Here is a 22,660-nt window from a genome sequence, read left to right as displayed (position 1 = left end):
TAGATCTGGTATGCTTAGGCCTTTTAAAATATTATTAACATCATAAAAATGCAATACACAGATGAGAATTAGATGATAACACAAGTGGTGTCTGTTTTGCAAGCAATGGGCTTGTTGAATAGCAAATATCAGGTCTTGTGCTGGAACAAGTTTCTTGTGTCTTTCAGTCTTGTCCATATCTGCACAGTCAACCACATTGAATTCTTTCCAGTCATTTACATAAGCTTACTTACCATGTATTTTAAAAACTGGAAGGCTGAAATCCAACTTGCAAATCAGAATTCCTAAAGTTTGATATTTATTTGAGATGTAGCTGACTAATCACTAGTGTGTGGAAACAGGGCTTAATGTGTTTGCCTAAACATCTAGCATCATTTTATACACCACTTACATTCCAGCAAAGAGGCCCTTTGTCATATCTACCATGCAGATGTCTTAGATGCCATGGGGCATTTCAAGCGGTACTAGTTGACTACATTTAGGCAAGTACGTACTTAATTACATTAGTGGGATTGTGCTGAGCAAAAGGTAATGTCTACTTAAGAATGAACTGAATGTCTCTCTTGGCTGCATTTTTTTTTCAGGTCTTGTTTCTGTAATCAGTATCTCTGGCTGCAGAAGGAGAGCTAGTATGTGTGTTGCTATGAAAGTCAGAAAAGCTGGGTAAACATGATGACAACATTAAATATTGCAAGTGGGACTGTGGCAGATGAGACTAGATCTCCATCCTGTCTCACTTGGTAATAAATTATCATTCATGATTACTGACAAAGCTGTTCTTATCTCATGTACTGATCTGAAATCAGCTAGTGCTAGATCTGGCATGCTAGTTTCAGAGTAAATAATTTTGGCATTTTATTTATTCTGACCAGCAAAAATGTAATTTAATAATGGTTTTCTTATTGCTTAGATATTTCTTAGCTAGAAGGTTGTTATTCTCTATTTGTTTTTCCTTTATGAATTTGAAAGGAGACTGAATATCAATGAACTGTGGTATTCTGAACTGGTCAGTAAAATGCATACTTCTGACTAAATATGATTTAAGACATTAAACATTAAGGTGCTGATATAGCTTACCAGAATTTTCTTACATCATTCTGTGTGATAGTAAGACATGTAGTATGCTTGTGTCTGTGTCTGTTATGCAGCCTGGATTAGTCACTCAGAACAATAAAGATGTGTACCCATAGAACAGTCTTTGAAATCCACTCCCTGTAGATGTGATAATCCTTTGTGTCAATTAATAGTAAAAGATGTTATGACTGATTTTTGAGAAATTAATGTTATATTCAGTGTCAAGCAAAAGCCAAATACTTGAGTAATGGGTTCTCAAAAAAAGTGAAACATTCAAGAATAGCTACATCCTACTATTGAAAGGAAATGCATAAGCTGAAATTACTTCTTAGAGTTGCTGGACTATTTGATCACTCAAGTAAACGTTGGATAAGTAGTCATTAGCAACAGAATTATATAAACAAAATTGCTAGTATCTTTATTGCAAGTACATGTATTTAATTAATTTAAATATTCTTATGGTTTCTTACATCAAAATAGCAATGAAAAGTGCATGCTGTGTACCTAGGCTTTAGTAAAGCTTTTGACAGTTCCTCACATCATTCTCCCAGAGTAACTGGCTGCTCATGGCTTGGACAGGCGTATATTTTGCTGGGTAAAGAACTTTGGCCAGGTTCAAAGAGTGAATGGAGTTAAATCTAGTTGCAGACCCTTCACAAATGGTGTGCCCCAAGGCTCAGTATTAGGCCCAGTTCTCTCCAAGGCATCCTATCCAGAGGGATCTGGATAGGATGGATTGATGGGACGAGGCCAACTGTATGAGGTTCAACAAGACATCGAGGTGCTGGAGCATGTCTAAAGCAGGACAACGATGCTTATGAAGGGTCTAGAGAGCAAGTCTTACAAGGGGCAGATGAGGGAACTGGGGTCATTCATTAGCCTAGAGAAAAGGAGGCTCAGGAGAGACCTTATTGTTCTCTACAACTACCTCAGAGGAGGTTGTAGTGGGGTGGGGTTGGTCTCTTCTCCCAGGGAACAAGTGATAGGACAAGAAGAAATGGCCTTGAGTTGTGCCAAGGGAGGTTTAGATTGGATATGAGGAAATATTCTGCACTGAAAGAGTTGTGAGCCACTGGGACAGGTTGCCCAGTTGAGACACAATCCCTGGAGGTATTCAAAAGACGTGTATATCTGGTGCTTAGGGACATGGTTCAGTGGTAGACTTGGCAGTGCTAGGTTAACAGCTGGACTGTTAGAGGTCTTTGCCAACCTAAATTATTCTAGGATTCTATATATTTGCAGAGTTGTTCACAGAATCTGCAGAAAAGGGGTTCAAGGCCTAATATAAATATCAGCAATGAGAAAGTCAACACAAGAGTTTTTGAATCAAGTAAGGAGGTAAAGGAAGGTTCTAGACAGAGAGAACTAATCTTAAGTCTGGACAACAGAGACCATGGTACTTAGAGAGGTATACATTTGAGTCACCTGAGTCATCTGTTTAACAGCAAATGCATGAGCTGGCACATGTCAAACTCACAAACTTATCTTGGAGTTATTTCTACTGCTTAGCCAGGCAGACCTAAGACTGTCTTTGGAGCAGTTCTTAAAACCAATTCACAGAACTACTCCACTACTGTGCAGCAGAAAGGGACCTTACGGCTTTTTTAAGATTTTCTAGCACAGTGAAAAACCTGAATGAGAGGGAAGAAGACATTTTCACTGGGCCAGGACACAATTTACATCAGAAGTCCTGGATTATTTGATTACCTTTTGAAGACTGCAAATACCATTTACAGGAAGACAATGCTTGTTTGTTTTAAAGCTACTTGGTTAAGCATTGGTTAAGCTACTTGGTAGTTCCCAGTACAAGAAGAGAGCATTTTAAAGTTGTCACTGTGTCCACTCTTACCAGATTTTTCATGCATGCCTTTAGCACACCTGGAGAGACCCTGACTCTACTATTACAGCACTCCTGTTTAGCTGAACATCATTGTTAGTAAAAGGGTCTCTCTGCTTTTTTTTTTTTTTTTTTTCCCTGAGAAAGAGAACAATCAAAATTTCCAGTCAGTATTTAAACAACACAGATTTATTGTCATTGCAACTTCTTTTGCAAATGACATTTATCTCCCTCAAGTTTACAATATTTACATAGTGGACGTTAAGTTTTGATTTAGAGACCCTTCTGATTTCTGTTTGTACATTCTGTAGAAATGTGTTTTAATGAGGCCTCCAAATGCCAACAAGATGATAACAAATAGAACATATTGTGGTTCTGCTGTGCATTGTTTCCAAACTTCACAGACTACATTTGCAACTCCTGATCTGCACAAGATCAGCATTTTCATTTTTTTCCCAGAATACTGATGACGGGGATATAAGGCTGCCAAAATAAGTAATTTATTGGAACATCCTTTCTTTGTGATTATGCAGAGCAGGTCAGGTTGAATAGGTGAAATAGGGTGCCCAATGTATTTGTAACATTCCTGCTGCTACATCCTGCATGATCTGTAGTAGTTGCTGCTGAGAAACTATTACATTATTACCATCAAATTGCCTGGAGATTGTCTGTTGTTCCTTTTGCTATGACAAAAGTCAAATTAAAGAAGCACAGCAGTGCTCATGAGTAGTTGTCTCTAGGCATAGTTTTTAGAGCTGTCCAAAAATGAGCCAAATTGGAGAATATAATACTGCCATTTTAGCAGGGAATTGAAGGGCAGTTCAGAACTGATTTTGTGTGAAATCATGTTGATTTTGGAAACAAACAAACAAACAAAAAAAAAAAACAGACACACAAATTTAGAATTATCCTAGCGAACTACCTTAGAAATAAGTTCAAGAAACACTGAAGTCCTATTTAGCAAACATGGGATTCATGTCGAGAGAAAGGAACTTTGTCAGGCATCCAAGTGCGAGCTGGTAGTCTGTGAGTAGCTACACTAGAATTAGTCATTGTGGGGCTTCTCAGTAGAAATATATCCAGTGAAGTCCATATTGACTGCTTATATAGTTAAAGTAAGAGCTTCATAGAAGGCTTTATAGAGACACTACACCATCTTAAATGTTAATGTTTGCAGTATTGACACCTAATGTTAGGTGAAATTGAGCCTATATTTTATGCCTGCGGAGTCCATAGGAAGTCAGTGGGGCTCTCCAAGTATGCTGCAGACTTGTTATAGGATCAAGTCCTAGACAGAGCAATAAAATAATACTTTATCTTTTACTATTTTAACCAGTCAGGGACCCTATCCCCCTGTTCCCCTCTCCTCCTCCCCCCCCCCCCCCCCCCCCCCCCTTTTTATAGCAATATTTATTGTTCAGGATTTTAACTGAAAAACTTTATTATGGTCATTCTAGTTACACTGGAATCTTCAGTAAGTCTCTATTTGTATTTGTATTTACTGTGCAGTAAATGAATATTACGTGAAGCATACAAAGCGTTATAATGTCAGGACTGCTGTCAAAAAGGTCATTATCTTACTTCTCTAATTTAAAAAAGAGATTTTTGTTTTCTCTGATACCTTGCGTACCACTTCTAGCTCCTAACAAGCGTGACAGTTGCAATGAACAGTCTTCAGAACTACTGCAGTTAATCTGTTTTCCTTGTTTTTGCCCTTTAACCACAACTTGTCGTTCCAAGTTTCTTAATTTCATTTAACACATTTCATTTAGTCTTGTTCACGATCTGTATAATATTTGTTAAATGAATGTCCAGCTAATTTCAGCATGAGTCGAAGTTGCTGAAGTTGCCTCTTCACTCGGTCTTTTAAATTTTATAAAAATAAATATATTAAGTGATTTACTTTTACTTTTGCTAACTCAGTTTATTTAAAGGTATTTCTTTCTCGCTGCTTTTTACAGGCATTGCTTTAGAAGCTGGATGTTATAACTGTGTGCAATAAATATTGAAATTCTGTCTGTTTTACACAGCACATTCTACACTGCTATTAAAAACAATTTCAGAATAATAAAGAACTCAACAGTTTTAATATTTTATTTAGCTTCAGTTGAAAACAATCTCAGTCTAATGACTTCATTGTAGGCACAAATGAAGAAGCTGCTTAATTCTGAGGTATTTAGCATTATTTGATGTTGTCATTCAGAATGGGATTTAATATAGTATGTAACTGGCAAATTTACACATAACTTCAGTTAATCAACAGACTGTGTGCTTCAGTCTGCTTTTCCTCAGTTGAAAAAATTCCTTTCCAAGTTATAGCAAAGAACTTAACTAAATAAGGAAAGGGTTGTTTGGGTGACAAGTATTTGAACATATGGATTACAAAATTAATGGGATTTAGACATGTCTTTAAAATTAAGCTCCTGTATAAATGCATTACTAAGCACACTGGAGCAGAAGGACAGAGAGATTGTCTTTTTGGAGATGATACATTCCTTCAAACTGTGGCTCATTCTTCATTTCAATTGTTTATGGAAGTTTTAAAATCTCATACTTTCTTTGACCTCACTGACATGGAATAATCAGCTGAAATTGCACCAGTTTGTGCATCTGAGTTCCTGACGCTGAATTTTCTGCAGATGTCAATTGGCTTGTTGTGCTGGATTGCAAAAATATGATGGAATAATGTAAGACATTCTCATCACATTCTGTAGAGCAAAGAATGAAAACAATGCTATTTATTTAGTCTCCAGGTGTATTTAATGGAAAATTATATAATTTCAGTCAATTCTGCATGTCAGTAAGTACTTTCTGCATATATATATTTCTGTGCAGGTCAACTTCTATGTAAGGGTGAAGGCAATTTATACCCTTGGACACAGCGTATCTCTGATTGCTCTTACAACAGGAAGTATAATTCTTTGCCTTTTCAGGTATGTATTTTTCATGAGCAAATATGAACAATGGTAAGGCAGTTTTAATTGTTGTTTGATAACTGATTGCTCTGATTTTTAGAAAATGCATAATTTTTACATTTTTTCTCAAACAGCTGACAGTAATGTGATGCTAACGTGATTTTTGCTAGTGTATTAATCATTTTAAAAATGTCAAAGCACTTAAAAAATGTACAGACATCACAGCCTATGTAAAAAAAGAATGGTCATTTAGGAGTGGACTTATAAAGTATTTTTTCTTTGATTTTAAAAATTTATACCACAAATTGGTCTTGAAAATTAGGAGGATGCTAGTCTTAACACCAGACAAGTGGGCAGCCATCCTTTTCAGAAGCTTCTGAGTTGTCTCCAGGGGTACTGTAACTGAAGGTAATCATTAATTTGTCCAAGAGAAGTTGCAAGGGTGTGGGTGATTGTGCTGAAGGATAGTGTTGAGTGTACAATGTTTTCTTTAGACAGTGTTGGGAAAGGCAGTTGCTTGTATTGTTTTTGCCTTATTTCTGGGAGTTTTCTGAGATGAAAAGGAATCCCCAAGTGGCAAAATAAAGAGCAAAATCTTATTACTGATATCATAGCTGTTCTCACTTTCTCTACCTTCGTGCCTCTATGTTTCACTTCTGTCTAATAGAATAACTTTTATATTCTCCATTATTAACCTCATACAACTTTTCAGTTCCACTCTGCACTAAGAACAAGCAAATACATCTCTCAGATTAGCAGGAAAAAAAAGTGAATGTAATTTGTAGATGGCTGCATGTTTGTTTGACAGAGCCTCAGTCCTCCAATAAACTGTTCCTATGCCATGTTCTGTAAATCTTTCAAACTAACATAAAATTTTCTCAATATTTAAATATTCAGAGATGATTACGAGCGGATACATGACCTATGATTATCTTTTGGAATATCTTAAAAAAAAAAAAAAAAAAAAGTCATTCATAGTTATCTTTGGTTTCTACTACCAAACACTACAGGCAAATCATGCATTTTCAAAACTGCTAAAACCTAATAACACATTGAAGACATTATATTATAGGCATATGAATGTTGTCCATCTCTAGAAGTCAGTTGTAACAAATAGATCAAGAATTTCACAGGTTCACTCATGTCTGCAACTTCACAATTTAAATATCCAAGCTGAGATCTCCCAATCTCTCTGTTGGGTCAGTGGAAAGACAGAGTTTTTTCAGGGCTTCATAAGGTCTTCTAAGTCTCACCCTGAAGCTGTCTGTTTCTTTTGATTACCTACATGGAATCTAGGGGTATTAGACTCCTAATCCATCTAGACTCCTAGATAATTAGGAACCCAAATAAACTGTAAAAATACCCCTGTTTTGGTTTCCCAAGCAAGTAGCAGAGGGACAGTTCTTGTGTAAGACTGCAGCTAAAGCAATTGTAAAGTAACAATGAGAGAAATGAATGCAATGGGCTATGCATGTATGCCTGTGCACATCTCTGACACATTTTAGGACATCCCATACATTTTCTTTTTTTTTTCTAGGGACAGAGACTGGAAAATTTGGATGTTTCTCTAAGGTTTAACTTTTTATTACTCAGCTATTTACACCTCCTACCCAAAAAGCATACTTTACCCTGACAGCTCCCAGGGTTCTTTATAGACAACGTCAATATTGAGTTTGTTAAGATTGTTCACTCACTGCTGAGATATATTCACCTCTGAATGTAACCTGCAAACTTTCACCTTGCTATGTTTAAAAAGCAGACCAAAGAACAACTTCTCTAAGTGAAACTATCTAAAGGAGATTTGGTAGTTAAGTAGTGAGTTAAAAAGTTGTTAAAGCAGTAAAGTTGTAAAAATCCTGACTTCTTGCAGCAGGATTAGGTTTTGAACTCTGGATATTACCAAACCCAGAGATAATTAAAATTGTGCATTGCTGGATTTGTATATGTGTGCTTCAAATTATACTGCATGTAATCCCAAATATGTGCAGTATTATTTTGTGAAAGAACATGGAGTGTTGTGGAATTTAATTTAATTGTAGGCTGTGTGTTCATGACAAAGAAGTGGAAATTCTTTTTTAGGTATTACTGCTTTACTTCTGCACTCCACTATAAATTGTTATGTGTTGTCTGGCAAAGCAGATTCAGCCTTAGGGCTTTGCAGTTTAGAGCATCAGCTTAAAGTACCAGCTATTTTAAACACATGAAAGGCAGAACTGTTAGGTATTGAAAAGTGTTTGTGTGTTTTGTTTTTTTTTTTTTTTTTTTGTTTGTTTGTTTGTTTGTTTGTTTTTGTGGAAGTTTCCATGCGGTTGTAATATCCTGTTTTACATTTATTCGAAAGATGGTTGCCACTTTACTAGATTTTAATTTTTATAGAAATGGTATATAGGCTCCCATTATTAATATAAAGGACAGGTTTAGAAGCATTGTAAAAGAAAAGGATCTTATCTCTGGCTGATCTTCTAATCTCAGAACAAAGACATACAATCTGAATGTCTCAGAATACCTTGCTTGACTAAACTGGCAGCATTTTTCAAGTTACCACAGTGTCACTCCCCACATAATCCTCTATGTACTTACTATGATTAAAGCTAATGGTAAATTTTCTGGCACAATACTTTTCTCTTGGAGGTTGCCAATTTGTCAGGCACACTCTCATTTCTATAAATATTTTATGAACATCAAAAGTAATAATTTTGATTTAGTCAAGGGAAGTGCCTTTACCATTCTTAGAATGCATGTTTCTTTATTTTGAATGTCTGAATTTTAACATGGCATAAAGTTTTAGAAAAGTGGAAACAAAACAATTGATTTGAAAAGAAGTATTTTTCAGATATTTTAAAACATTGGTTTGTTTCAACTCAGAGTGAAAACAAGTTGTAGAATAGCATATTTCTGCCTAACACTGAAATTCTGGTTACCTTAATATACTTTCTTCAGGGTAACTCCTGTATAGTAAAACCTTACCAAAAGCGTGTCAGTTTTTCTAATATGTGTTTATTAGCAAGGAGAAAAATATCAATCTCAATCATTTTTATAAGCTGTGCTCCCGTGCATTAACTGTCAGCATTCCTCACATGACATTTTTCTATCATAACTTAGCCTTATCACAGGAAAAGAGGATAGCACCTTTTGTTTCACTGCTAAAAAAAACAGCATTTTTTTGTTATTCTGAATCATAACACCTAACCCTAATTAAAGAGACTTTCTTGCCCACCGCCTCCAAAATGTTGACAGCCTTTTATAGATCTAACATTTATAATTTCCTCTACTGAAAGGGATGAAGAACTAATAATCTAAGTTAGTCACTCATGAAAAGTACTTTCTCCCACTCGCATCTTGCACATATCTCTGAGTCCTATAGGAACATGTGATACAGTCCAGAGTAATAGTGGTATTTCAGTTTTTCTCAGAACCATTTTCAGCAAAGGATACATACAGCCACAGAAATCACTGATTTTTTAACAACTGATATAAATTTAGCCTGGTATTATGTCGTTTGCCAAACCGTAGGCTAGCAAGATGGATCTATTATTTATTTCCCAATGCTCACTGTAACTGTGCTTACTTTAGTTACTTCAGAATGCATTATTCAGTGTTCTGTAAAAATCAAAACCTGAAGACTGCTTGGAAGCTGACATCACACACCACAGTGACTAGCAATAGCATCCTATTGCATCTTCATTCTTTCATTGTTCGTACTTGCTAAAATGCCCTGGCTTCATTACTGATGTAGTTCAAGGTTCTGGTTTTGACCAAAAAAAAAAAAAAAAATCTTAGCAGGAGTGTGTCTTAAGTGAAATGCCCTTGGCTTCTAACTCACTCCTCCTGAGCATCCATTCACTTACTTGGAAGGTTTAATTTGTCGTTTGTTTGTAAGGCTTTTGCATGGCTGCTGGACTAAAGAAGCAAAGCTTTATGTCTCACTGGACAGGAAGGATAGGCCATCTAATGCTTTGCATGTATTTTTAATTGTTCTGCATAGACTCACACAGTAGGATAAAAAAAGCATTATATAGTGAAATAAAGGAGTTTAAAAAAGTAAAAAATGAAACCAGAAGAAAATAGAAGGGAGCACTTCTGAAATGTTTCCAGGCTAGTCAATGTTTCATTTGCAAGAAAACGAGTGCACACAAAGAAGGATATGATAACCTATGTTTACTGTCAACTTATGTTAAAACACCACTGTGATCTTTTGGTCTGTGATACTGAAAAGGTGGAAGAGAAACTTTATTTGTATATTTTGGACAGCACATAATGATGATGGTGATGATAAAAGAAAACAACAAGGCAGTACTGACAATATGACAGAGAAAGAAAGGGTAGGCTCTTAAGGTTCCTATATACTAAGAAACAACCAGAGAGTAATACAAACCTGTTCAAGAGCCTTTCTGTCTTGAAATCTAAAATGCCTGTTTTTTAATTTCTTAGGAAACTTCACTGTACTCGGAACTACATCCATCTGAACCTGTTCCTCTCCTTCATTCTAAGAGCAATCTCTGTTTTAGTCAAGGATGATATTCTCTATTCCAGCTCCAACACTACTCCCTGTGCAGAGGATCAAACCTCATGGGTAATAAACCTTATTCACTACCTGGTATAATACTGTTGTGTCACTAAATTTTCCTCCTGGGTCCTTGTAAATATTCAGAAATACTGAGTTGTCTGTGTAGACAGTTCTGCGGAGAATATAATGACCAATCAAGAGGTCTATTAGAAGTAACCAGAGAAGAAGTAAGAAGTTACTGTTGGTTTGCACGTACATGTATGGACAGCAGGTCAATCTGCCAAAAAAAAGTCACAACCTGCTATAGCTGAGAATAAATATAACCACTGCATTAATCCTGGGAGATTTTAAGATTAAGAGTGCCATCAGATGGGAAGGGTAAAAGGCAGCTTGTCTGGAAGTGTTCCTGCAGCTATATCAGGCATCCAGCAACTGGGCAAATGAATTTGCCCAGTTTTGTGGACTGTTGAATAATGTCTACTGCATTATATGTGGGGTGATCTGACACCAGATGGGCAAGGCTGTTTTGTCTTGTGTTGGCAGGATCCTACCTTCCTTACATAACAGCATGCAGGAGTGACCCCTTTCATCATGGTTGTGATGTTCCACAGTTCTGCTGCACACAAAGATGCTTGAAAGTGCACACTTCAAAATGCAGGGTAACTAGATCTGAATAACACAGAACCATAATTTTGGCTGACTCTTCAATGAGAGATAGACTGTTCAGCATCTAGAAATGTGCATGATACAGGATTAACTGCAGGAGGAAGGGAAAATATTTTAACACAGGGTTCTGGTATGTAAGTCAAGTATATAATACAGGAGAGTATGTGTGGTAAATCTGTAGTGGAATTTTGAAGAGATTTACAAAAAATTTAGACATTCACTGCCAATCTGTTTGCAAGCAGCCATAAACATCGAAACAAAGTTTAACTTCCATTTTAAAATACTTAATGTTCTCCGTGTTATATTTTCTGGCCCAATACTGGTCTGCAATGGATATTCCTTCCATGCATACAAAGTCTGGAGCTAAAGTTACTTTTACCAAACAAGATGACCGAACTAAGCTGTTTCTCTGGGTTTCTGTCTTTCTCACTGGGCAACTTATCTCAGGAGAGCTTTCTCAAGACATACCTGTCTCTATAAGCTGTAGAAGGGGCAAGTAGGTGTCTAGCTTACACCAGAAGCCTTACTTTTAGGCAGCTAACATTGGATGAGATGAATTCAAGACTTTGGACTCCTCTTTAGTTGTCTGAATATGGACATATATACAGGCACATAGTGTTACTGGGGATGCAGTGAGTTATCCAAGACACCACACGGGGCTGATGGATACAAAGATGTCTCTGGGAGACCCATGCCATTGTGGACCAGTAGCTGAAGGCTGGGGTACCTGAGAGCATTTCACTTAACAGACACCTGTTTAGACAGTGGAATCAATCACTAAAGGAGCATGTTACTTAGGTATTTGATGTACCTGGAATTTTAACAGAAACAGTGCAGGTATGATGGGTATTTAAAGTGGGGAAAAGAATAAAGCAGGCAGAAAATAGAAGAAAATAAAAGTTTTATTTAGTCCATTTTGTTTAGTCTGTTATATTCACCATATCATCACATTTCTCAGCTCAGTCTCAGCAGGAGCATTTTTATGTTCAATTCACACATCCCAGATTCCTGCTGGGAAGTGCCAAAGTAGCAGCAGCCAGCACTGTGGAACATCAGCAGAGCAGAAATCTGAAAATTAATTCTGAAGAACAGCACAGAGACTATTAAGTATGGTGGGACTTCATTTTATGATACATGCTTATGTGTCTTGTTAATTAAGAAACACTAAAGCATTTTATAAAGAAAATTTTTTAAAGTCCATTCAGATTTTTTTTTCTAAGTCTGCTTAGAGGATTCAGCATATGAAATTATTCTTTGCACTGTTTCCAGTTTAGCCTTTAAAAACTAATAAAGCAATTGCTTTGTTAATTTTTACTGTTAGGAAGACAGATGAAATTTTAATGTATTTATTAGCCACCTAGTGGACAATCACTTAATCTAATAGCCATTTATTAACTAACTATTGAAAATGTGTGCTTTTTTTTTCCTTAGAATTCAATTTCTTTTTATATATATACTGTAACACTTAAAATGTCTCAATTTGCTTGACTGAGGGAAAATAATTTCTACTGAACCTGGGACTAGCTTTACATGGAGAGTTAAGATGTGTAGGATATATTAATAACAGAATTATACAGCATCTTTCCTGCAAAAAATCTTACTCCCTGTTTTCACATTTCAGGTGGGCTGCAAGGCTATTTTGGTATTTTTTCAGTATGGCGTTATGGCAAACTTTTACTGGCTATTAGTTGAAGGACTTTACCTCCACATCCTCCTTGTGCTAATATTCTCCCCCAACAGACACTTCACAGTCTATCTGCTGATTGGTTGGGGTAAGAACTTAAGCATCTTCCAATTATATATATATTTAATGTGAGTATTAGTCAAATTCAGTATTTCATACCAAGCATTCATGCAGTTTCTGTTGGATGACTTTGGCCTGTGGGCATGAGCTCTTGGGTACATTAGTTCTTCTCTTGAGCTCCAGTGTAGGTACAGCCACTGCGGCATGGAGGAGAGTGGGCACAAAACCTCCATGCTCATCCCTCTAGTTTCTGCAGACCTGTAAATGCTAGCTTGCTTCTTGGCTGGCTCCGACCTCTGCCAATCTGCACTCCCTGACAACACTCATGGGTTGTTCAGGGATGGGATGGTGTGGGACTACCACCACAAAACATTATGATTCAGGCTGTCCTAATTTAGCAGGGGGGAGAGGAAGTTTAGTTGCACAGCACCAGGCTACTTGCCTTTTACAAAAGCACAATAATATTTTCCATCTGTTTCTAAATACATGTTCCATTCACTTACAGAAAGTGCAATGATATATATATGGAGCAGTTTAAAGCTTCCAGTAATAAGTGGTCATAAAACATTAGGTATTGCTTGGAAATGAGAATAAACCAGTGTGGGAATGGTTCCTTATGAAATGATTTACTCTTTGGTTTTATATTGTAGTCCTTGCAAATACATTGGGAATGTCTAATTTGTATCTATATCCTTATAGATCACTTGGACAGCTTGAAAGAAATCTAAGATACATGCTTTGTGTATTAGTGGTTATAGCTACATTTTTATAAGAAATATGCTCACTTCCCCACAGTATTTGAAACACATCGTTTACATCATATAGCTCATCAGATGGGCCTCTCCCTCCATTCACTAAACTGTTTTCTGTATGCTGCATATTTGGGAAATAGATGCTTACTAGCAAAATGGACTTACTTTCTTATGATCGTTCTCTAAACCTCTTTTTTTCTTTTTTCTTTTTTCTTTTTTTTTTTTTTTCTTTAGGAATTCCTACCATATTCATTATTACATGGACAGTGACACGGATTATTTTAGAGGACACTGGGTAAGTATGTCAAGGAGGGAAAGCTTACAGCCTCCATCAAGACTAGCCCATGCTAATCTTGCCTTGGATGTGTTGTTGTTCATCCTAAATTAGTTTGCTGTTCTGAAGGAGACAAACACAGAACTTAAAATTTCAGAAATGACAGTAAAGGGACAGGTGTTTAGGAGCTCTTTGACATGCAGCCTATACTTCCTGTTTATTTGGAAATGCTAAGGGCGGGAGTGGGCAGAGACAGGTTATTACTAATGTTACCCCTTGAAACCCACATGTAGAACTATCTGCCTTGGAGGTCAAACTACTTAAAATAGCAGTGGGGGTCCTTGAGTTCAGTGCTGTCATACAGTGTTGTAAGTTGCTGGGCATCCTAATTTGCTAACTAGCAATGCAAAAGATTGAAATCTAGTTTTTTTTTTGGTATATCTAAAATATATTCCCAGAAAAGAAGCAATGTAATGTAAAGGTGTATGTAATGTAATGTAATTGTAAAGCAATGTAACGTAAGGTGCATGTATTCAGGTAAAACTGTCACTAACTAGAGCTAAGCCTGGCTCTTGGCATGTGAAGGCGAGCTGAGATAAGAGTTTTGTAGGAAGATCAGACTTCTTTCTGCTAGCCCCAAGGAATGGGAGAGCTTTCTTAGTTAGTGGGGCAAATGGTTTTCATACTCACGTTTTTTTCGATTTGTCTTATATTTTTCAATTGTTTTTTTTTTATACTGAAAAATCATGTCCTAAATAATTTCTAAGTTTTCCTTGCAAGACCATGTAGACTGTAGGCTAACTCCTTTCTCCTTCATTGTTACTATCATAGTTAGAGGAACTCTGAAGGGTATTGCTGTTGCTTCTAATTAGTCTTTTAGAATATTTATTCTCAGAGTACTCAGACCAAAATTGTTGAGCTGACAATTAAAATTAAATTTTCATTTTTTCAGACGAAGTTTCAGGTTCAGTCTCATATTTTCCTAAACCAGTTTCAGCCATCCACAACCTAAATATCCCACGAGGAAATTATGTCATTTAAATTGTATCTGTCAGTTGCTTTAGATCTTCCTGTTACCTAGAGGCTATTGTTAAGTGCTTACTGTAGAAGTATCCTGACTCAAAGTGAAACTAAGCTTACTTTCCCTAAAGGCCGATGATCTCCATAATTTCTAATGGTGCGTGGTGTTTCAGCTGATTTGAATATGCATATTGAAAACAGGGAAACAAAAAGTAAACACAGAAAAAAAAATACCAAATTCTAGGCTAGAACATTTTTTAGTGCTCTTTGATTTGTATATACCAAATACTTCTCTTCATAGGTCATGCTTGCCAGATGTTATTAGTGTCAACACCATTCTCCCTCTTTTTTTTTTTTGTAGTTGCTGGGATACAAATGAGCATGGTGGTCCCTGGTGGGTTATACGAATACCAATTTTAATTTCTATTATAGTAAGTAAACTTTGAAGCATGAATTATATATCAGTTCAGCATTGTGCAGTGCATATAGCCATTATTCTTTACTGCTAGTTACAGACAGGCCAGAATTCTGTTTTAATGAAAAGAAATTGCACTGTAGGAGACATGTTAAACAGATGCCAGGGCCATTAAAATTTGTTGCCTTCAAAATTTATCTGCCTCCTATTAAATGCTTTTATTTGTATGTTGTTCTTTCTTTAACATCCCTTCTGTTTATGAGCCTGGGGGAAGCAAAAATCTAATTACACTTTTCAATGAAATGCAGATTTGATTTTGCTTGTAAATAGATAGCCCTGCAACTAAGAATCTGATATTATTGCAGCCATAAAAAAATATAGCTGTATATATCTTTCTTTAATTGGTAGTCTACTGAAATACATAATGAACATGAAATATTTGCAAAAGAATACTATCTGAGAATGTTTCATGGAGCTTTTCAGATGTGGAGCTCATTAGAATTACTGGAGTAGCATAACAAAATTCCTGTTCATTGTGATGATTGTGTGATTAAATTTGGGCATAATAATCTATTGTTTATGTCCATTTCTGAAAATAGTCACAGTGCAAATTAATTCATTTCAGATACACATGCTTTGTTTTTAACATTTCAGTCAGAAAGTTAAGGTGTTATTAGATTATACAAGATTTCAAGAGTCCAAACTAGTCCAGCCTTTACACTTGGGCTTTCCTTTCAGTCTGGTTCTTTTGAAATAATTTTGGGAGAACTTCCTAGCATTTTCATCAGAGTGAATTCTACAGTCTTTAAACAGAAACAGAGTACATATATGTGTGAAATGACATGAGGTAAGGACTCCTAGAAAAGACGTTTTATTATACAGGTAATAGGTGTGCAACAGAATTACAGCATGAAAAAGATATGTGTACCTCAGAGGAGCTGGAGGATGGGGTATGGTGCAGAGAAAAGAAAATATACTCAAAGATGAAAGCAAAACAAACCACCTAGTGTTTACAGAAAGATAAAAGCCTGTTCTCTGGAGGTTCTATTTAAACAGCTATCTGGTAGACAGATGAGACTTCATGTGCCAGAAAGCAGCGCATTTCCAAAGAAATCCTAGACCAAGAGACATAAGTTATCCAAGTCTTCATTGGCAGACTTGAACTCCAGCTGGATCTTAGCATAGACTAGTAAACGCATCAGGCATTAAGAAAATGGAGTACTAACTGGTCAGTCAGCAAAAGTCCAGTGTATCATAAAACATGGACCCTAATCACGGAGGTGAAGGAACAGCCTTGCTCTATTTTTATACTGATTCTATTACTGCTATCATACAATGGGATTGTATGCAGAATGCATACAACATGCAGAAACATTTTGCAAATGACCTTTCCTGGTTTGCCAGATGCACATGTTTAGAATCTGCTGTTGCCTTCCAGAGATGTCTTTTGCCTTAAGTGGCATGTTTTAGGGATGAGAGCAGCTAAAGATGGCCAAGTGATTCGGCAACATTATGTACTATGTGAAACCACTTAGTTCTCTGATTAGATGAGTCTCCAGAAGATTTGATCATTTTCACATTTTGCTTTTAGGAAGTTAAGCTGTGAAAGGAGAATTCAGAAGTACAGGGAGTTATATAAAGCAGTGATACTCACCCTTTCCTGCTGGATAAGTAACATACCTTGTTGGAGCATCAACCTGCAGACATCACATTTGTTGTGGCATCTAGGATGCCTTGCAAGTTTACTGCTGTACTGCTGTGCAGAGTGCATTCATAGAGTAAAAGTAGCTAGTGAAATGTCATGTAAAATTAGTAATTGATGAATGAAAATACTGCATGCATGGGAAAATTGTATTCATTATACGTAAGTGTTTTCAGTTACAGAATCACAGAATTGAAGGGGTTGGAAGGGACCTCGAAAGATCGCCGGGTCCAAATCCCCTTTAAGAAAAAATAAAATATGAAGATAAAAGTATTTGAATCGGTGCTGCCTCCCATTCAAAAATTAAAATAGATTATTGCAAGTTCTTTGAATAGGAGTTGTGAAAGTCATGACATTTCTGAATGAAAGTATGATGTGCCAATGTCATGCTCACACAGAACCTTCAGTCTGTTCTTGAGAATGTAGAAGGATTGGAAAACTTAGAATAGTGAAAAGAATGATGAGTAACAAATGGTTTCATTATTAGGAAGGACAAAGACTCGTAATTAGTCAATTAGGTGGGCAAAGCAGGATTCTGAGAGAAGCTGGATTTCAGGAAAATAAAGGAGAGTAGAACACAGGAGTTGAAAACCATTACAGATTGTCTTGTGTAATGGCATGGAAGAAAAACACAGAGAATGGGTGATACCAAAAATCTTTAAGATAGGAAGAAGGGTAAAGAAAAAACAGTAGAACAGAGCCTTTTTGTGAAGATAATGCCATGAATATACTTTTGAAAGAAGGAGGAAATCAAATAGGGAGCAGTAGGTTAACTGCATTTGATTTACCTGGAAGTTCACTTCGTCTTCATGCCATATTCACTCTTTTCCATTGACTTCTCTGTTACCTCCAAGCATTTTCACTGGTTAGAAGACTGTATTATCTATGCTGTTATCACCCAACAATAAATAGTTTGGTGAGAGCGAGTTCTGAAGTCACTTCTCAAAGTGGGAATGGCTTCAGTTAATGCAGTGTGTCAGAAGCCTTCCCTGGCATCTCATTCTGACAATATTGGCTTGAGAAAAGTTAGCTGGCAGGTTTCCATGCATCATGCTGTACACATTTCAAAGTTGTTTAATTGGAGATGACTATTCCAGACAGTTAATTTGGAGTACCACCCATTTGGCAAATGCTTCCACAGCTGCCTTCTCCATACTTCTACTACAATAAACTGCTTTCATTTGAGAAAGAGTGGTGTTCAGGTGGAAACAGTACTTACATTACTTCAAAGTATCTGAAAAATGTTCATCTCACATTGCAGCTAGTGTGATAGACTAAATATCAAGAGCAATATGAAGATAGTTTAAATGATGCATGCTCAGGCCATGTGTTTAGACTCAAAAACTCGGAAGTCAGCAAGTAAAAAAGAGTATCAGCAGCATCTTGGTGTTATTCCAACAAAGAGGCATCATTTGTCATCACTCTTGCAGTTTCTCTGCATTCACATTATTTTCTTTTTATACTGTTCTTAGATACTCATTTAACAATATACATATTATACTCTATTTAAAGATGTCATGCTCAGAGGATCTTCACAAAATCACAGAATGGCTGAGGTTGGAAGGGACCTCTGGAAGTCCACTGGTCCAACCCCCTGCTCAAGCAGGGCCACCCAAAGCTGCTTGCCCATGTCCAGGTGGCTTTTGAAGATCTTCTCTCTGGGAAACTTGTGTCAGTGCTTGGTTACCCTCAGTAAAAACAAGTTAAAACGTTTTCTGATACCAGGGTGGAACCTCCTGTGTTTCAGTTTGTACCCACTGTCTCTTGTCTTGTCGTTTTACAGGGCTGAAAAGCTGCAATACTAAAAGTGAAACTTTAGGGCGCTGCTTGTTTCATATTTCATTGAAACATATTATTCTAGATCAGATGTATATTTCAAAGGATTTTAACAAATGATTTATTCAATGATAATCTTACATAAATTAAATTGCTGCACTGCAGTAAGGCAGTGGCAGTTGCAACTTTTAAATCCCAATACCCAGTGTCCTCTGGCTGGATTTACAAGGTCATTAGTGTCAAGGAGTCTTACAAACTCCAAACAAGAACGCATGTTTTTCATTAATCCAAAACTGTGTTTACAGAGAGAAAGAGACATGTTTGAAAACAGATGTAAAGGTAGTACATGAATGACAGTCAAGAATGTGAGTCACCTGTGTCTAGTTTGGCAGCTGATGTGATGCCTCAGAATCCAAAAGAATAACAGTTGTACTAGGATGACTATTGCAGTAGAAAACAGGGAGACCTGTCAAGAATAATAAGATATTCTGCTTCTGTGCAAATGCAGAGTAAAGATTTTTTTTTTCTATTTTCTCCTATTTTGTGGCTAACATATATACAATGAAGTGGAAGCTCTCTCCTTGTTCACAAATAATAGCTCCAGTGCAAGTACCATACTAAATGTATCTCCATTGATCTGTACACTATGCTGTGATATGTAATTATGTAGATAAAATCACCAAGAATACTGGCTGCTACCTATTACTTTTATAGGAGACTTTTTTAATCAAGTACAACTTGAAATTTGTCTACCTCCTGAATAAGGTGTGTTTACTTCATTAAAGGCCTTCATTAAAGGCCTATATTTTCTAACGTCTTCTTTTTTATTTTTCTTTTTCAAAAATACTGAAGTTTCCCAGCTTTTTATTTAATCCCTGTCAGTTTCTGTCACTTCACATTACCTGTCATTTCAAACAAAGTATAAAGTACAGGGGGGTATGCAGTTGTTACTATCACAGTTCATTTATTAACATCACAAATTGTACTGGGTATTTCAGAGAAGACACAAAAAGTCCTTCAACTTGAAAACATGGTGAACACAAGATGCAAGACGCCAACAAAGATACTATGGGAATGAGATTTAGGATCTACTGAATTTTTATCTTGAATGTTCTAGACTGATCAGGACTTGATCATAATGTTTATAATGAAATGCCTCCATTCTCCTTCTATGAAAGAAGACAATACTACTGTTGCGTCTCAGAGAAATGTTATGAAACTAAAATCTTCAACAGCAAGGATTCAGTTCCTTCATTCATCAGTGATCATCAGTACCCAAGGCAGACAGATATGTGAAAAGTCCTCTTCATGCTTGATGGGAGTGGGCAGATCACTTATGCAACGAACTTCTCTTCCCCTAATCCAGTCAGAAAATAATAAAAGTTAAGATGAGAAGCAAGAGAGGGTCAAAACTATATGGGACTCGTGTTGTCCTTTGGGCTTCCAGTTGTGAATCCACATGAAAATTTAGGGCAATGCTTGATGGCACCAGATCACATCCCACATCCCATCCTGACAAGAAATCTGTTTTGAGACCAACTGAGATTTTGGAAGAAGGTCATTGCTGACAACTAGGGCTTTGAAAGGCTTTAGCCAGCCAGACTGGAACTGGTAGCCATGTAGAGGTGCACTGGACGTAACAAAGCTAGTGAGGCAGAAAACAGACAATAGGTTTGACAGTGTAGAGCTTAACATGTTCTGGCAGGAGATATAAAACACTCGCTGCTGAGTTGATTAGTCTGACTTGATAAGCATTTCTTTGTGCTGCGTATGGAATGGAGAAGTCAGAAATCACTGTTCTATTTGTTTTTTTGCAGTTGAATTTTATACTTTTCATCAGTATTATAAGAATCTTACTGCAGAAGTTAAGATCTCCAGATGTTGGAGGAAATGACCAGTCACAGTACAAGTGAGTCATATTTTTAGAAATTACATACAGAACCAAAATAATCTTGGTAAGATTTACTGTGCTGAAACCTGTTAGCAGCCATTGCTATGATACTATAACTACATTTAATTCAGGAGTAACTACTTTTAAATGTGGTTTAATAAAAATCTTAACATTATGTTGAAGTAGAGTTTAACTTTTTTTCAAATACCAAATTCAGTAAAAAAAAAAAAAGCAATTTCATAACGGCCAAGAAACTACTCTTGAATTTGAGTCTAATTCCATGAATAATATGCTTATGCAAGAAATATGAGGAGTACTATCTTTCATTTTATGTATATCTATTATATTTCAAGATCAAAAAAAGTTTTTGGAAGATCAAAATTTATTGCTTCAATCTACTTTAAAACATATATATATATATATATTTTTTTTTTCCATTTCCAAAATACACTTTAATACTTACATGCATTTTAAGAGCTGGAAGGAAGTTATGTTGCTCTCAGAAATAAAAGAAAAAGAAATAGCATCTTTGATTTAAAATAGTATCTTTGTTTTTTCAGAGTTAAAAAACAAAACAAAACAACAACAACAACAACAAAAACTTTCTGATTTAGATCAACATAATTTCTGTTTAGGCTTTCTTTTTTTGTGTTCTGATTTCATCATTTAATCCTAACATCTGTTATTTCCACAGCTTTAGAATCACAGAATTTTGGGGGGTAGTTTAAATACGTTGCTAAAATTGGATTTGTTCTTTGTTATATTACCATATCAGCTATTATTATTTATTACAGTAGCTGGTAAATACTGTAACCTGTAATCAAGATTCTGTTTTACTAGGTCTTATTTGAAAGCCCAAATGTAGACTCCGAATTGGCACTTTTTGACACTAATATGATGTTTCAGTGACAAAAAGTAAGATGATCGCTGAAAATTCAAAACCATACAAGTATCATTTGGAAATGGGCTCCTGGATAATACCTCTTTTCTTTAATTAAAAAATACTGAATTCCTGAATTTGCTGTTCTAAAACAGCAAAGATCATAGTGTGCTACAGTAAAGGATAACTTTAAAGCCAAGAGGACATTTTGTGTTTTACAATGTGTGACACATTTAAATGTAAAAAGAATTTTGATGCATCAAGAAGATGCTACTAGATAGGCAGAAGGCTGTGCTTCACAGACCTACACAGTTCCTTTTTTGTGTGTGTTTGTTGATTGAATTAATTGAACATCTGGGAGAGTTAAATCAACCTAAAGGAAATTATGCAGTCACCACAGCATTATTTAACACAATGACATATATACATATATACATACAGGCAGGAAATCTACTCAAGTTTACTTTTTGTGACACAAAATTTTTTTTGTTTCCCTGTGGTATTAACATATTTTATGAAAATGAGGCATTTTCTAGCTATCATTATCATTGTGTCCCATTATTTTTGACAGTTTACTGTAGTGCTTGTAATAGCAACCTTGTCCTTCATTGTTAGGTCTGTGAATTCTTTGCTTTTAGCAATTGATTGCCTGATTAAGTTTGGATTGGATGGTCTTTAGCAGATACCCATGGGAACAGTAGATTAACCTCCTCAAGAAATAGTGCTTCTACAGATCAAATCAAAGGTCTAGGAGGCTCATTTTTCAAAATGCAAATGCACTTTCTAAAATATAGAGAAGAATAAGGCTATTTTTGCCTGGTTCTTTCCTTCACTAAAATGTAAATGAAGTATACAGGAAGTTATATCACCTAGACAAAAATTATTTAAACAAGAATGAATCAGAAGTGAAAGATGAGTTTAAAACAAATACTACTCGTTTCAAGTTTTTCTTCCCTTCCTGTGTCCCATTTGCTTGTACCTGGTTCTGTCCTTTTCATTGCTTATTTTACTTTTGCAGTGGGATGGGTTAAGTTGAAATAAAATCACTTTTCCTCTTCACTTGGGAAAACAGGAAAATTGCTGACATCATCATCTTCAGTTGTAAATGAATTTCTTCTGCCACAGAAACCCTGTTGGTCCCACTTACTGGTATCTCCTTTAAGTGTGAGGGTTTTACTATTCTTGAGAAACTTTGCTGTCAGAACTG

The 22,660-nt window shown here is 36.1% G+C and overlaps 1 protein-coding gene across 1 annotated transcript in view; it reads left to right on the top strand.

Moving 5' to 3' along the window:
* VIPR2 (vasoactive intestinal peptide receptor 2) overlaps positions 1 to 22,660 on the top strand; it is a gene marked incomplete at both ends in the record, with an annotated part of 58,451 nt that overhangs the window by 33,334 nt on the left and 2,457 nt on the right. Inside the window, 6 exons of the mRNA XM_084306617.1 lie at positions 5,747 to 5,844; positions 10,258 to 10,399; positions 12,621 to 12,771; positions 13,730 to 13,790; positions 15,151 to 15,220; positions 20,500 to 20,591. Of these exons, the coding sequence (XP_084162743.1) occupies positions 5,747 to 5,844; positions 10,258 to 10,399; positions 12,621 to 12,771; positions 13,730 to 13,790; positions 15,151 to 15,220; positions 20,500 to 20,591 (614 nt within the window). The remainder of the gene's footprint in view (positions 1 to 5,746; positions 5,845 to 10,257; positions 10,400 to 12,620; positions 12,772 to 13,729; positions 13,791 to 15,150; positions 15,221 to 20,499; positions 20,592 to 22,660) is intronic.

The sequence above is a fragment of the Netta rufina genome (assembly GCF_964035555.1).
Source record: "Netta rufina genome assembly, chromosome: 2".
In the NCBI taxonomy this organism is placed as follows: domain Eukaryota; kingdom Metazoa; phylum Chordata; class Aves; order Anseriformes; family Anatidae; genus Netta; species Netta rufina.
This window is presented reverse-complemented; position numbering and strand designations above follow the sequence as displayed.